The sequence below is a fragment of the Lonchura striata genome, chromosome 12 (assembly GCF_050655825.1).
Source record: "Lonchura striata isolate lonStrDom1 chromosome 12, ASM5065582v1, whole genome shotgun sequence".
Taxonomy (NCBI): Eukaryota; Metazoa; Chordata; class Aves; order Passeriformes; family Estrildidae; genus Lonchura; species Lonchura striata.
This window is the reverse complement of record NC_140714.1, coordinates 11,330,055-11,345,932: the sequence shown is the minus strand read 5'-3', so window position 1 is coordinate 11,345,932 and position 15,878 is coordinate 11,330,055. Positions and strand designations below refer to the sequence as shown.

Sequence of the window (15,878 nt, the reverse complement as noted above, 5' to 3'; positions counted from 1 at the left end):
GAAAGCTGTAAATGAAGTACTGATGGTGGATTGATCTTCCCTTCTTCTTGCTCTCTCCCTCCCCCAGTGCTCTACCTCTAAATGTGAGCCTTTTCTGAACAAAAACATTTGCTACATTTCTGTTTTAAAGCAGAGATTTTGGGGGCTCTTTGGCTGTTGTTTTGGGAGCAGCTTCCCATCAGTGGAGAGAGGACTTGCCTTGACTGATTGACTTTCTTGAGTGTCTGTGGCTGCCAAGCCCATCAGCTTTTATCTTGTTTTCACCTGTTTTAAAGTATGTCTTGTTTCTTCTAATACCTTGCAGGTCATTCTTCCAGAATGCCAGAGGAAAGTTCGCCAAAGCGGAGTCCTCAAAACATCCCATACAAGGATCTGCCCCATATCATCAATGCTGATGGGCAGTATCTCTTCTGCAGGTATTGGAAGCCAGCAGCAGCTCCCAGGTGAGCACTTTCAAGCAAATGTCCTTTCTACTATCACTAGATATGACTCTGTTAATGTGATTATTATTTATAGCTATTTACAGGGCTGTGTACATGGAGCTTTATAGAACTAAGAGAGGTTTCTCTCAACTAAGAAAGTCCCTACTGTAAAAACTGCATTCTCCAAACCTTAACTTGCTCAAGTCAGACTTGTGGATATAAAAGTGGAGCTACTGTCATTCCATGCACAGCTGGCTTGGTTGGCAGCTCAATATTCTACCAAGTGGCTCTGGCAGGTGGCTGATGCCTATCAGAAGTAAACAACTATCCTCAAACTAATAGCACAGGCAGTCAGGGAGGACACGGATACAGGCTTTGGAATGTTCACTCTTTCCGATTTTCTCAGTGTCAACAAACTTAACATCAGCATCTGAGTTCGGTTTCAATAGTAATAGCAGGGCGACAGGCAGAATGTTTGACTGCATTGCTTTTTGACTGGTTTTAAATTATTTATACTTAGTAAATGATTCAGGGAGCTCTCTCACTGGCAATTGCAATTTCAAAACTGACCTGTGTGATAAATACAGACAAGGAATCAGAGAATTTTTTCTAGTATTTTGGTCATAATTTAAATAATTTCTTTAATAGCTTTCTGTGCTAATTATGTTCTGATGTGGCTCCCCTAGTTATGATCTTTCTTCATTCAGTGTCTGCTGGCTTGGCATATATTTGTGCTGCCACTAATTATGTAGGCATCTACTTCATAAAAATCTGGATATTGCTTAATTGTTTTTTTTTTTCTGTAAGCCAACAGGAAGAGCTGTGTTGATTTTATATAGCTAGAAAACAATCACAGGAACAGGTTGTTCAATCTGTAGTAGGCAGTTAAACTTTATCCTGACGACCCAACAGGTTGGACACCATCCTCTGCCCAAACCTGCCTGGCAACTGCTCTGAGAGAGGGATACAGGTCCAAGTTAGCTGGCCTTGGGGTTTATGCCTACAAAACTAAGGGACAATGGGAATAACATAGGGCTGGTTAGCACTCAGGTAATATAGAGGGTGAGCAAGCACCAAAATATACTGGCCTCAGAGGGGAGGACAGTGCAGCCACCCCACCATAGCTCCATTGCCCAGGCTGGGCTGCAGGACAGAGGTCTGCCTCAAGATCTCCAAGCATTTTATAGTTGCTTCTACTTTTCAGAAACAAGGAGGAAACTTTCTGGCACTGATGCATTACATAGTCCTTGCACCAACCTGAAGATTGTCTTTATGGAAAAATAATGCTACGAAATCAAGTTTCTACAGTGAAACCAGGCTGTTTTGTATTATAATGGTAATTAATCATTAACTACCCCATAACATTTATCACCCAGTTGTGGAACTGCTTTTTTATCACATTTAATTTCTTACCAAATTAGTAGTGGGTGGATGGGTCTTTGTTCCAGAAATTATAAGGAGCTGAGAGTGAAAACTTGGTGTCTAAGTCCTCTGGGTAGTTAATTTTTTTTTAAGTGGTCTCTACACTAAGCGGTTAATTAAAAATGAACTTGTCCTAGTTTTGTGACAAGAAAAAGTGGATGGGATCAGTGTTGCTCATTTACAAGGAGCTCCTGTGTGTGTGTTTGCATGTTGTGTATAAGAAGGGGGCGTATTGTTTATTATTAGCTGTTCATGAATTGTTATATATGAGAGATGGTAAGTGACTGAGTAACAAGTCAGTGCCTGAATCCTGTGATCAAGACTGCTCCTGAAGTGCTTTGATAGGCAAACCAAAAATACATTATTTTGCCCCCTTTCACTTTACATAAGAAGCTCAGCTTTTTCTTCTTCCTATGTAGAAGCTCAGCAACTTTCATCTAATTTTAAGTGTTCAGCAAAACTGATCTCTCTATATATATGTATAGAGAGAGAAATAGAGACACCTCAGGGGACTTTTACAGGGCTGTTACAATTTATTTCAAATACTGAAAGCAATTCTTTCAATCTTCTAACTCAATTGTTGATTCAGGTTCAAATCTTAACACTAATGAATGATGCTATAACCGTCAAACGGTGGGATCTTTCATTGATCCATTATGTGCCTAATCCCAGCTAGAGCTGTAGAAATACCTCTTCACTGCAGATGCCCAGAGATTATCACTGACTTGTCTTCTATTAGAATAGAATTTATTGCCCTTGATCCCTCCCCCAGGGAGGAGGAAAACCCAGGATATCAGCCAAAGGAAATATTAAAAGGTAGTCCTAGCCTGGGCTTGAAGAGCAGACAATGGCCAGGCAGTCTCTGAAAGTGGGGATGACAGACAGACATCACCCCTTGGAGCTGGTGCTTCTTTTTTTATCTCCTTAAACAGACTCATAAATGTAGATAAAAGTCTGTGGCAGATTAATGTGCTATAGCATATTTAAGAAACAAATAAACAAAAAACCCACCAGAAACTATTTTTTCAGGAAGATGGAGAAATTTGGTGAGGTATTATTGCTTCATGCTCACAAATACCCAGGCTCTGATCTTGTGTGGTGTTGATCTGACTGATCAGCCCATACTGGTGCACATATGGAAGCTTTGTTATAAATGCCACTGAGGCCAAGGTTGTCCTGCCAGTGAAAGGCACCTATTGTGAGTTCCTCAGCAGGGTCTGCTTTGTTTCAGAGAGGGATTTAGGTGATTACTTCACAGGAAGCTGACACACAAAGGCACTCAGATGTCATAATGATTATATGGGGTAGATGGAGTAAGGAGTAATGGGACTAAGGAAGAAGAAAGACAGTGTTTTCTACTTGTTTTTGGCGTGGGAAGTCACTCCCAACAGCAGAGCTGGGGCCTGGGTGTCGTCTTCTCTGGCTGCCTGCTGGCAGCAGTGCAGGTGCAGCTTCCTGGCCAGCAGCCCTGCAGGCTGCCCAACTTTTGAGCCAGTTCCATCTTAAAGTGTAATTAAGTGGTCCTGCTGAATGCAGCAGGGAGGAAGAAAAAGCAGTACGTTCTGGTGTCGTTTTCATGTTTTGTGCCAACAACAGAACTTGTGACCCATGAAAATGGGTAAATCTTTGGCACCAAGTGCTCACTGCTGAATACAACATTTAGGATCTGGGCAAGGCATGGCACTTTCAGGACTTTGTAATGTTGTTTGAAGGAATTAAATCATTAGAACCAAACAGGACTGATTTCATGCCTATAGCATGTCCCAGTAGCCAAAGAAACCCTACTTAATGGGAAAGCAGTCACTGTGTAAACATAAACAGCTCCATGCAAGGTTTGAACCTCCGTCACCACCCTGAGCACGCTGAGACAAAATATGAGGTAACAGGAGGTGAGGAATTAAGAAACCAAGTTCTATTCCCAGCTCTCAAACAAAGCTGCTAAGAATAGATGCTGATGAGGAAGGGGAAGGAAAGTTGGGAGGAGAAGTCAAGACATTTCCTTTGAGGCCCCTAAAGGGCTTGGGGAACTTCAGAGGTGACCTTCTTCCTCTGTGGTCTGTATACTCGTAGCCTTTTCTAGATGCTTCCTCCATTCTTGTCACTACCTAGATAAGTACAAATAGTTTTTTCTGGGGCACTTTTAGCCCCTCTTCTTGACTTCAAGTAAATACTATAAGATTTATTGACTCAGAGTAATTATTTCAAATGTGCTCATAGCTGCAGTTGCCACTGACTTCAGACAGAGTGATGCCCGAGTCTGTCCTGGTAGATCCATCTGGTAGATCCACTTTAAGCTGGACACTTGAGACACTTGAAGCTAGAGGGTGTACTTGAAATTGTGATTTCCAGACATCTATGAATGTGAGCTTCCTCAGTCACCAAAGAGAAACCATTACCTGGCTAGTCAGCATGATGCTTCAGTGTCTCTCACAGAGTGGTCTCTAGGTGGATTTTTAGAGGGTTGCCAGGACCCACTGTGGTTCTCTGCCTGTGGTTCACAGAGGCATTCCTGGGCCATTGTTAACATACACTGGAATGGGTTGGCTCAACTTCAGACATCATGACCATGGTTTAAGTAAACAGAGCTGCAATTGTCTGAGTAAACAGTGCCTTTCTAAGAGTTCTTTCACTTCTACACCTGAGCCGTGTTTAAAAATACAAAATTAAACAAACAAAAGTCACTCACTTCTCTATTTACTTTTTACATTTCTTTTACTCTTTGAAGAACGCCTGCCATTCTTTCTGACTTGTTAGTAATGAAAGGCCAAGCCAATAAGGAGAAAACAGATTTCTATGTTCCCCAAAGATTTTGCAGATGTGCCTGTGGTGGAGAAATACAAACTGCTTTTATATTTGAACTGGCCCTTAAATTGTAAATATTGCTTGATGGTTTTGACATCTCATTACCAGCACTTCCATGCCATTTCCAGAAGAACAGTGCAGCTCCCAGCATAAGCAAATGACAAAATTGAATTTGACTTTCAGACCTTTCCAAAGTGAATGAATAAATAAATAAATAAGGCAAAGTGAAGTCAAAGCAAAAGAAATCAAGTACTGATTATAATGTCTTTAATTATAGTGTATTGTGTTAGTCTCTAGAAATATTCAAAGCAGTTTCTAATTCAGCATCAGTCTTGAAGAATACTTTGTACTAATGAGGTCAACTCAAAATTAAAGCCAAATCTGTAGGATGCAAAGTGACTTATGTCAGCACAGTTTGCTGTAGGATGAATTCAGCTCCCTCTGTTTTTCTGATCCCATTGCACACACTGCAAAGGGGAATGACAATGATCATTGTCAAATCAACATTCCAGGCTTTGCTTGCTGTATTGCTATTGCCTGAGTTTCTGAAGCATCCCTTCTTCTCATCAGCTGTGTATGTGTTCCCTTAATGCTTCTGTTATCTTTGCTCCATGTGACTCTCTTATTCACTGTGAATGGGGGCATCCTTTTATGATTCTGTATGTGGTTCCAGAGGATGGGCAAATTAGCAAACCAGCTTTGTGTGAGAGGGACTCTGACCGACAGGGGAGCAGCTTTGGTTCTCAGATACTTCCAACAGGCTTCCTCAGTATCATAATTTTTTTTTTCAATCTCCACAGGAATGTCCAACACAAGTAAATCTGCCTTGTATTCCACAGAAACCAAGGGAAAAGGTGAATAGCAAATGGAATAACAATTGTAATTAAACTGTTCCTTTTGCTTGTTGCCCTGTTAGGGTCTGCTTCTGAGCACAGGTGTACAACTTTGTGACATCAGTCTCTGGGAACAAGGTGACTTCTGGAGTTCCCTGTTGTGGGTCTCAAAGCAGTAATATTTCATCTTGATCCTGAGAGCAGCAAAAAAAAAAAAAAAAAAAAAAAAAAGCAAAATCAGTGTTAGTTCTGTGTGCCACCTGATGAATTGGAAACAATGCTGTCCAGTATGGTGAATTATAAGAAGCAATGGTAGAAATAACAGAAAAGAAGAAAAATGGTCTAAAGATAGTGTTGTAAAGATAATTTTTCTACACATTATTCCACCAGAGACTGAAGGATAAGCAAACCTGGCATCTGTAAAACAAACAGTTCATTTGCTTTTAATTGGAATACTAGTGTGATGATCAGTACTGGCTTTGTGCCATGACTCTGATAGATACCCAAGTTGGTCACTCAGCATTTAGAGATCTTTATCCTGGACAGACCCTCCACTGACTTCTGCTTCATCTCATCAAATGGGGAGTGCTCTGAACCAGCTATTTGTTGGTAGTGACACAATGGTTGAAGCAGACAACCCAGTGATCATACCAGGGTTCCAGATGCAAGAGCACTTTACTTCACTGCTATAAGGAATACATGGGTTTAGTGAAAATAATAAAAGAGCTGCACACAGTTCCTTGCTTCAATTTCTCTAGCACTCTTAGAACATCCCTTGGGAACACACAGCAGCTCTTTTGGATCACTATGAATATATCTACAAGAACTGGCTGTACAGCTGTTCTGGCTGGAAGAGGCTATTTTTTTCTAGATGTCTGTAGCAGAGGAGTTGGCCTTGTGAGGTCCCTTCAGACTGCTGTGACTTCATCCTTTTTAAAGTCAGGGTGAACATCTGACCTCTTTGTTCTTCTAGGGAAATTGCATTGTTGTAAGAGCTGTCCCTGCAGACATATTTGGCTGAGTTGCCTTCCCTAGGTTCAGGCATGTCATTGTCCTAATGTGTTCCCACTTGAATGGAAGCCACCAGTGTTTGGAACCTATTGTCCCTTATGCAAGAGATGTGACACAACCCTGATAGCAAATGGCTTATTATTCCAGGTATCTGAGGAGATAAGTGTTGCATCTTGCCCATGAGATTCCTACAGCTATGCTTAGGCAGGTCCCTTACCTCATCCCATCCCAGTTATATCCTTAACTACACCCAGCCATCCCTGTCCTGTGCTCCACAGCACAGACATTCTGACGCTGTGTCAGTATAACTTACTGCCCATAACAGGAAAGAAGGAAATGAGCAAACATCAGTATAAGTAAAGTTTTTAGACATCATTAAAATTATATCTCCTCTAGGGTTTCCTCTTGCAGACCAATACAGTTTCACTTATGTTAACTGAAAGACAAATACTGGTGCAGCAATCCCAAATACCAACCTTGGGCTAGTCCCAGCCACAAACATCTAAAGCAACCAGACTTGGGGGAGTCACTGGGTGGTGGGAGGAAGGCACCCCAAGCTGACCAGACTCACTGCTCAGACAGTGGTACCAAGGTGTGGCCTTGGAGCCAGGAAGGGAACAGCTGGAGGAAGCTGTCCTGGTGGCCACAGCACTGCAGTCAGATTTATCTGCCTTCAAGCATGCTCCTATGGGATATCCCCAACAGCAGGAGAGGGGAAAGATCCTTGTCTTGGTCTTTCTCTGCTTGGAATCTGCTTGTTCCTCTTAGGCAGATGCAGTATGTTTGTATCTGAAAGGATTCACTCTTTTTGTATCAGTTTTCAATATCCCAGAACCTTGAGTAATACCAAACTTCATGAGTACTTCCCCTGGCATGAAGGAGTCCTCCCTTCTGTGTCAGACGCTGGCTCTCCAGCCAGGAACTATCTTTGTTTCTGTTTGGCAGGCACTCACTCGATGATGGAAATCTCTGAATCCTCCCATACTGAGTGGTGGCAAAGGCAACTTGCAAGACCTAGAATTTAGTTTAAAAAAAAAAAACAAAACAGAAAAAAGGAGGCAATGAGGAGCAGAGAACAGGCAAACCATGGTAAAGGCAGTCTTTAGACACAATGACCAGTGATTTACAGAATCAGATTCACAATTGATCCATACTTTTGTTTCTTTGTCTACAATTGTGTGTAGACATCCAGTCAAGTGATACAAATTGGGGATGGAGTATCTAGATGAAAGTTGGCAGAGAAAATAAGTTATTCCTTGAGCGGCTGGTGGTTGAAGAACGCTTGATGTTTGAAGAGAGATTTTAAATAAAATCTCCTAAGCGATGAATTAGTTGTTCTCTGCTGCTCTGCTACAAGTTAATTTTCTCAGTGGCAATTGCTGAAAAGAAAGAACGGGGAAAAAAGGGGGACAAAATATTGACAACTGGGCTAAAGCCAAATATTCAGCAGTAACAGGGCAGTAATTGTTTGCTCTGGTGTTGTGTACAGATAGGTAAGGAGAAAATGTACAAACTACTGTAGATTCAGTATGCAAGAATGATTGCTGATCTTTTTCAGATGTCTGTCTGACCTGTGATAAATGTCTTACTCTGTATATTTTCTTCCTTCCTTGCTCAAGCTTGAAGCTTGCAGACTGAGGGAATAAGACCTAAATCATTGGCCTTTCTTTAGAACAGTATTTTGTTTAATTTGCTGTGGATATCAGCAGGTTAGTTGGTTCACCAACAGAGAAGATGAGTTTATTTTTATGATTTTTCAACATACTTTTAGCTTTTATTTTCAAAATTATCTTAGCGGGCTTTCAGATTCAACTGTCAGTTCCAGAAATCTGCAATGGTTTAACTTGCTGGGTGAAAGGCATTAGGAGTGGCAAGGAAGCAATAAGTAATTAAATTTCTGTAACATAACATTTAGCTGACTTTAATGGTTACGCTTTTTCTTCATTTTTTTCAATTTTATGTGAGAGCTAGTCTACAATATTTGGACCATTAATATCTTTATTCTGAGCAGCATCCATAACCTCATGTTATTAAAAAGACATTCAAGCAATCAGCATTCAGTCATCCTCTGTCCCTCCCCAAACAAGGGATGTGGAGCATCTCAACCCAGGTTGTCCTGAAAAGGCACAGAGCATCTCTCCGACATTATTAGATACCCACAAATTCATTAAGACAGAAAGATTATTTTTTTTTAATTGACTTTGTTCTTTCCAGGTTCCCTGTGGCCCCCTTCCATGTAGCACAGGGAACCCATGGTGGTACCTTAACTCTGCTGCTGAGCTCCTGCTGCTTTAGAGTCAGGTTTTTACTCGTGCTGGGTGTCCATCTTTGCCTCTGGCATGCTGTGCTGCCACAGGAAAGGTTTTTTACCTCTGTGCTTCAGTTTATGTGGCAGTGGGAAGAAGGATTGATCCTTGCTTGGGGTGGGGTAATGGATCAGAGAATCTCTTGAGGTGCCACTCATCTCTGCCTTGTGTGACCTCTGCAAGCAGCCTGGTTGAACCATTTGTAAAGCATTTTGGGTTTTCTGTACGAGGAGTGTTGTACAAAAGCCAGCTGCTGTTATTATTTATCCTGTTTATTTACTGGTCACATTTCTCAAAGCTGGGGAATGGAAAAAAACAAGCAATCAGCAGATTCACTTTGTTTACATTTCATTTCACTTTCGGTGTTTGGGGAATGCTGATTTGTTAAACTCTATTCCTTCCTTTGAAGCCTGTAATTTTGCATAGTGGAAACATTGCCTCATTCTTACACACACAGGTTCACATTTCTGGTTTGAAGCATTATTTAAGGGTTCTGCCCATCAGAGGTTTGCTTCCTGCTGGGCACATTCTCCTCCATACCAGCTCTCACTCTTTCTTTGCCAGGAACTGAAGGAGTAGAAGCTGGCCTGGCTGGTGGGGTTAATAACAGTGGTATTGAAAGCATTTGCTCTGGATATTGTTGAGGCTTTTTTTAAATGGTCAGAAATATGTGGTACAGTCTCTGTTCCACATGAAACACAGCATTCCTGCAGGAGAATAACAGCTTGTGGTTTAAATAAATGTTGTTATTTCTGCTCAGCTGTAGGTGTACATGTATGTTTTGGTTCAGTGACTGCCAGATACTGTAAATGAGTATTGATTTCCTTTTCTATTTTAAGCTTTTCTGCAGAAAAGACATCCTACATGCCTTTGGCTTTCTTTGCCTGTATCTAAAATGATTGCAGCCAAGGACTCATCTAACTAAATACTCTTTTTTTTTTTATTGTTACCACCCATCTTTATTCTAGTAGTTGCACCTCAAGTTGGACAGGTCCCCATTCACATTTTGGAGCTTAAAGCTATTACATCCAGCCCTTTTTAAGAACAAATTAACAAGGCAGTGATTAAAACTCATGGCAGGTAGGTTCCTTATTTCTGCTAGCTTGGCAGCCCTCACTGTGAGAGGTGAAACTGCCTTGGTATTAGAAGTGAAATAACATTTTAGGAACCAAGCCTGAAGTAGCTAAAGCCTTTGGACACATAGATTAGCTCAGTGCAGCCAAGAAATAACACATATTGATTTGGCAGCCATAGGCTAAAGCCTGTATCCAACTCTTAAGTCATCTGTAGGCAAACCATTGTACCTCACCTGTGACTAAAATTCACTTTGGTCCAAAACATGAATAAACATTTCAGTCTTTAAAGCTGCTGTTGCAGTGATCATTGTTTTAGCAGCGTTCCATGTCTTGTGTTTAACTGCTTGCATTCAGCTTTCCTTCCTACCTCAGGTCTACGGTAAACATGGAATAGTAAATTAATTGGAACATGCTGAAAGCCTTGGCAAACGCTTTGCCTGTGACATTCCTAATTTCCCAGAGGAGTAGCTGCTGATATTGATTTTGACAGAGCCTGTAAAGCCTCTTGCTGCAAAGATTCCTCTCATAGCTAGGCAAGGCTGAAGTGCAGCACTGGGATGTGCCAAGATTTCATTGGAAATTAATGTGTTTAATCTCAAAATATGTTAAAATATGCATAAGCCCCTTAGGATTAAGAAATAAATGCTTGACTTTCTGTCTTTAAGTTTATGGGATAATTCCACCCTAGATTTTGGAAAATCATGTGAAAAGCCTTGGCAATTTAGAGATGCATGCTACCTCTGACATCTGAACTTACAATGAGTTTGTCAGTTAGTTAAGGAAAACCAATTAAGATCTCTGCCAACACAGAGGACTGCTGACAAAATCAGATCAGGAAGGTAAAAGTGAGGATGGGCAATTGACTCAGTGCAGGAAGTAATCAAGAGTTCCACATTAGGAGTGGAATTGCTTGGCCACAAACAGAATTATTTGGTCTAGGTATTTCAGGGACTTGAAGTCTTTTCTTTAAACCATTGCCATACAACTAGGACTTGCACTGTCAGTGCAACTTTATTCAAAAGTTATAATAACATAGTATCTTGACTTTACAGAACAGGTAAAGTGTCATCTCCTTTCTTGCTCCTTCTTTATTCACAGCTCTCTTCCTGGAAGGTGTCCCTGACCATGACAGGAGGGTTGGAACTAAGTGATCTTTAAGGTCCCTTTCAACCCAAACCATTCTATGATTCCAAGCTAGTGAAGGTTTGCCCACATAAGCCCGAAATGCCTGATCAGAGTACTTCAGTCATGCAGGAATAGCTCAGAAACATTCTGACCCATTTGTGCCAGGTGTGTGCTTTTCAGCCTCTTCCCTGCACAGGTGCTGGGGTGCTGAGCTGAATTCTTCCTGAAACAACTTTTTCAGTACTGCTGGTTATGAGTTGTCTCTACCATCCACTCCCTGAAATAGCAGCTTGAGACTGGAGGTGATCAGTCAGGGAAAAGCCCATTTTCAAGAACCATTGATGGGGGCAGAGATTGACTATGAAGAACCTCTGGTGCATCCGAGTTCAGACTCCGAGTGATGTCCTGCATGAAAAATGCCTTGCAAAAGAATTGAGGTCAGAAGAAGCCTGCAGACGTGTCCTACACAACTTCAGCAGGTGTCACTTAACATTTAGATGTGATACTCTCTGGAGCACTTGATTATTTGTTTCAAACCACAGGCCCTTCTTAACAAATACTTGAAAATAACTAAGCAAGCAGCATGTTCCTAGGGACTTAAACATTACCATGTACTTGTGTGGATCTAACCAGGGGGGTGGCTTTACTAAATAAAATAATTTCCATAATTTGGAAGCTACAGAAGCGTATCTAAAACTCCTCACCTCAGTAACTGAATTCTGCTGTCTATTTCCATCTTCTGTGCTATGCCAAAAAGTGAGATTAAATTGTTAAAATGTGGCTGGAATGCCATGTAAGGAGCATTTTTGCATGGTTTGAGCTCATCCCTTAATGGAATACACCTTGTTCCTTTATAGGAATCCTCCCTTCTAGGGTTGAGTTGGATTTCAGGTTATGAACTTATAACAGCAATAATGACTTGCCACTGGAACAGGTTCAAATGCTCTGAATATGCCAAGACTTCAAGGGAGTTCAGTAAAAAGGACTGACTTTGCACAGCTACTTTGAAACAGAGATATACTTTAATATAAAAAAAACCTTTTTCTTGTTCAGAGAGCAAGTGTAGTACTGAACTAGTGAGTAATGCTGAGTTTCAGCGATAGTGACAGTGCAGAAGAAGCTTCTTGCCCTTCAACTGCAGCTTTCTCATGCTTGGAAAGGGCAGTCCATCTCACTACACAAGGCTTTGGCTCACTAGGCAGTATCTGCATTTTGATTTCAGGAAAACACTGCTACACGACTGGCTAAACAGCCATTTTTGTCCCTTTGGAAATCATTAAACATTCAGTGCAAGTGAAGAGGAGGGAGAGTCTGTGAAAACTGTTCTTGCTCTTACTCCCTGTCTGTTGGTGCTCCATTGAGAGTGGTGGCCCTGCAGCCATCACTCATCTGCAGTGGTGGTGCTTCCAAGTCAAAATGAATTTTTAATAAAACTAACCAGAAGCACTTTATTTTTCCTGATTTCCAAGGGGATCTGTGCCAGAAACTCTTGTTTCTTGCCATATTCTCCCTCCACACCCTAAAGCTAATTTAAAAAAAAATTAGGGGTGATTTCAGGTTGACTTGACTTTTGCAGCTGATGTCTTCTATTTGAGCAATGTTTTGCACAGTTTTTTTAGACAGACACTGACTACTTTCTATCATTTAGCATCTATCCCTGTAGCTCCCCTTGGGAGATATGACCTCCATTTTATCTCCCTTGTAACCCTTGTACTGAGCAAGTGCTGAAGCAGAGCAAGGCACAGGACTGGGATGTCCAGTTCCAGCATTCCTCCCAGTCAGGTCCTGGGGCAGTTCTGTCCCTCTACATCATCCTTTCCTTGGTCCTGTATGTGCAGCAATGTCTACCCCTTTTCTTGTTGGAAACAGAAGTCATAATCCTTCCTTCAAGGCTTCCTGTGCTCTGTAGAAGGGCAGCAGCCAGAGGAAAGCTCAGATCCAACCCTGGGTTGCCCAAGTCTCCAGGGATCTTGTCTTGCAGGTTCAGAGCAGCAGGTCTGGCAGCCAGTTCTGCCAAGGCATACCCCATCTCTGATATCAAAGTGGAGGAGTGTCTCCCCAGGGCAGTCCATGTAACCCTAGAATCCCTCCTCCTCAGTTTTATCCAAGAAAGGGGTGGGAAGATCCGACCCATGAATTGTAAGCTGCACACCAGGCATTTCACCTCTGATCTCAGCTTTATGTCCCCTAAAATATCACTGCAAACCCTCCTTGAAATTAAATACAGCTGATCTTAAATGTTAACATTGCAGAGATTTACCCAGAGCTATGCAGTTGCAAGGACCCAATAATTCTTTCTCTCCCACCCCCATCTGAAATTTCCTTCCTCTCTTCTCCCTGCATTACACCGCTCATGAGTTATTCTCAGTGACGGCTCACTTTTAGAAAAACTACAATAAATCAGCTTAAACTATTTCTCCACATTGTTTTGTGCTGGCTCTAGCTGGATCCTGTTGAACCTTTTGTTATGAAATATATTTGTACTAACCGGTTCTGCCTCTGCTCTGCTGATTTATGATGTCTGCACTTTCTGAGGTGCTTGGAAAACTTAGCCATGTTACTCCTCCTGGACAGTTTCAGAACATGGCAGTTCTGAAATGTCCTCCTAACTCTGTTCTTGTAAGGAGTTGTGATTTTAAGATGTATGATGAGACCAGGCTTGCAGACATGTTGCAAAAGAGTTGCTTACCAGAGCAGGCACAGATTTTAAGACTGAGCCCTGAATCTCTATGGTGTAAGACAGCAAGATGATGCTTAAATTAACAGCAGCCCCTTCAGAGGGACTTGCATGGGAACTTCCAAGTGTGAGGAAATGAGGAAATGAGGAAAGAAAGCAGGAACTAGAGCTTGCTGAAGAGGCTTATTTTTTAACCGCCAATTTAAGATCTGGACAAGAATAAAGCTCCTGATTCTACTAGTCTAGATCAAACCACATCAAACACAAATGGACAGAACCCTCAGCCCCCACAAGCTCTGTATAGTCAAGCAGAAATTGTGAATTGTGAGCACAGTGCAGGGTCCTCGGACATGTTCTTTCATGCAGAAAGTTTTCCTAAGTTAAACCCCAGAGATAAACTCCTCCAGATCCAGAGCTCTGTGAGGTATCCATGCTAACGCTGCACGGTCTGTGATTTTGAGAGAAGGTTGATAGAGATTCAGCTGCAGGCTATTGACATTCTGATTTGCTTTTTTCCCTGACTTGGGAAGAATATTGCTAGAGCTGCTAGAGAGAGGTGGCTCCCCAGAGCCTGCGCCTGCATGGCAAAGCTGTGGGCAGTAGGGCAGAGGCTAAGAATGCAAAAATTGAGCAGGAGAGCAAGAAAAGCCCTTGGGCAAAACGTCTCCTTGAAACATGGATTGGAATTGGGACAAAAGTCACTCCCTCTTGCATCCTCACGGGGACATAACTCAGATGTCTCCTAGTGAAGCATGGCATGAAGGGACACACCTGACTCCATAAATATTCCTGTCTAACTGGAGACACTAGGCTGACCTCATGGCTAAGCGTGTAGGTCACAAGCATGCATAACATAAGTGAGATTGCTATAGCTTTTTGTAACCCCTACACATGGCCCAAGTTTTTTCAGGATTGTCTTGGGGCACAAATCACCTCCAGAAAAAAGAATGCAAAAACTGATTCGAAGAGCAGAGACAGAGACAACCCCCTTCCAAACTTCAGGTCTTACACCCAAAGCAAGGGCCTGAAGAACCCTCCAGAAAAGGAAAAGATCACCAATAGTGAACAAAAAATTTATTCTTCATTACATGTTCTTCTAAATTATTACCTGGATTTTTTTTTTTTGTAACCCTTAAGCAAATACCAAAGGTAGGAAATCAGATTGACACTTAAACCTCAACAAATCTTATAATATGATAGATAGCTAATCCTCATAGTGAGGCCCATTCACCCAGCTAAAACAAGAATGAACACCTTCCAGTGGCTTTCCATTATAATATATTTTGGAAGCAAAATACACACATAACATTTTTAATCCACTAGAAGATCTGTGAGTGACTATCCACTTGCTTGTCCAAAAAAATCACCAGTTTTTGGTAAATAACAGTTAATTGTTTAGCTACAAAGGAACTGATAAATCAGCTCAAACAACATAACAAAATGTAGCACTTAAGCCAGTCATTTTTCTGGCAGCTTAGCTGGCTCAGAGCTTTCCTGTCAGTTTGTTTTTAAAAATTACTGTAGGAATTTAGTGTCTGGAATTCAAAACTGTGCAAGTCAGATGTTCTTTGTTAAAGCTGATCTGGTTCTAGTAACAACATCCATAAGACCAGATGAAAAGCACAGTTGCCTAGCATAGAATAACATGGTAGTACCTTAAGTTGGGAGGGCTTGATTCAGGAAATCACTTCTGCCTGTGATTCAGTCCTTATTCTGGACAGCATTTATAAATCCTTTTTTAAATTTCATCCTGTACTTGGAGAGTCCTGTTGACTTTTGTGTGTTGAAGAAAGTTTCCTGAGGTTAAGGCAAATACTTAAATATTACTCTGAAGAGGGATGCTTTTGAATGGGGTGGAAAAGATTGCATTTTTCATATATGCAGTCATAGGAAGCTTGTCTTCCATTCTTCGGTTCAGCCCTAATGTTTTGGGTTATTTTCTGGCAATGAAAGAGAATGCATAGGGTCCCAGAGAAGTGGCTCTGTCCCCAGAGAACCCAAGATGTTAAAGTCATACTGTCCTGCTTGCAACTTTCTTTGTCTAGTTCAGTTTCAACATGAAAGCAAAGCAAGAACGTGGGTCTTATGCCCAGCAGGACCCAACCCCAAGTGGTGTTTCAGGCCTGCAAAGTGCCACAGCACAGCAGCTTTCTGGGTGTGCTTTCAGTGAATTTTTCTTCTAGCAGTCTTGCTTTAAGAGGGCT

General features: G+C 41.6%; 1 protein-coding gene across 2 annotated transcripts in view; it reads left to right on the top strand.

The window, feature by feature from the left end:
* Positions 1–15,878, top strand: part of MGLL (monoglyceride lipase) — a 104,198-nt gene that overhangs the window by 42,191 nt on the left and 46,129 nt on the right. For both annotated transcript variants that reach the window (XM_021532144.4, XM_021532152.4), the window contains one exon: positions 305–443. In XM_021532144.4, coding sequence (XP_021387819.1) covers positions 305–443 — 139 coding nt within the window. The remainder of the gene's footprint in view (positions 1–304; positions 444–15,878) is intronic.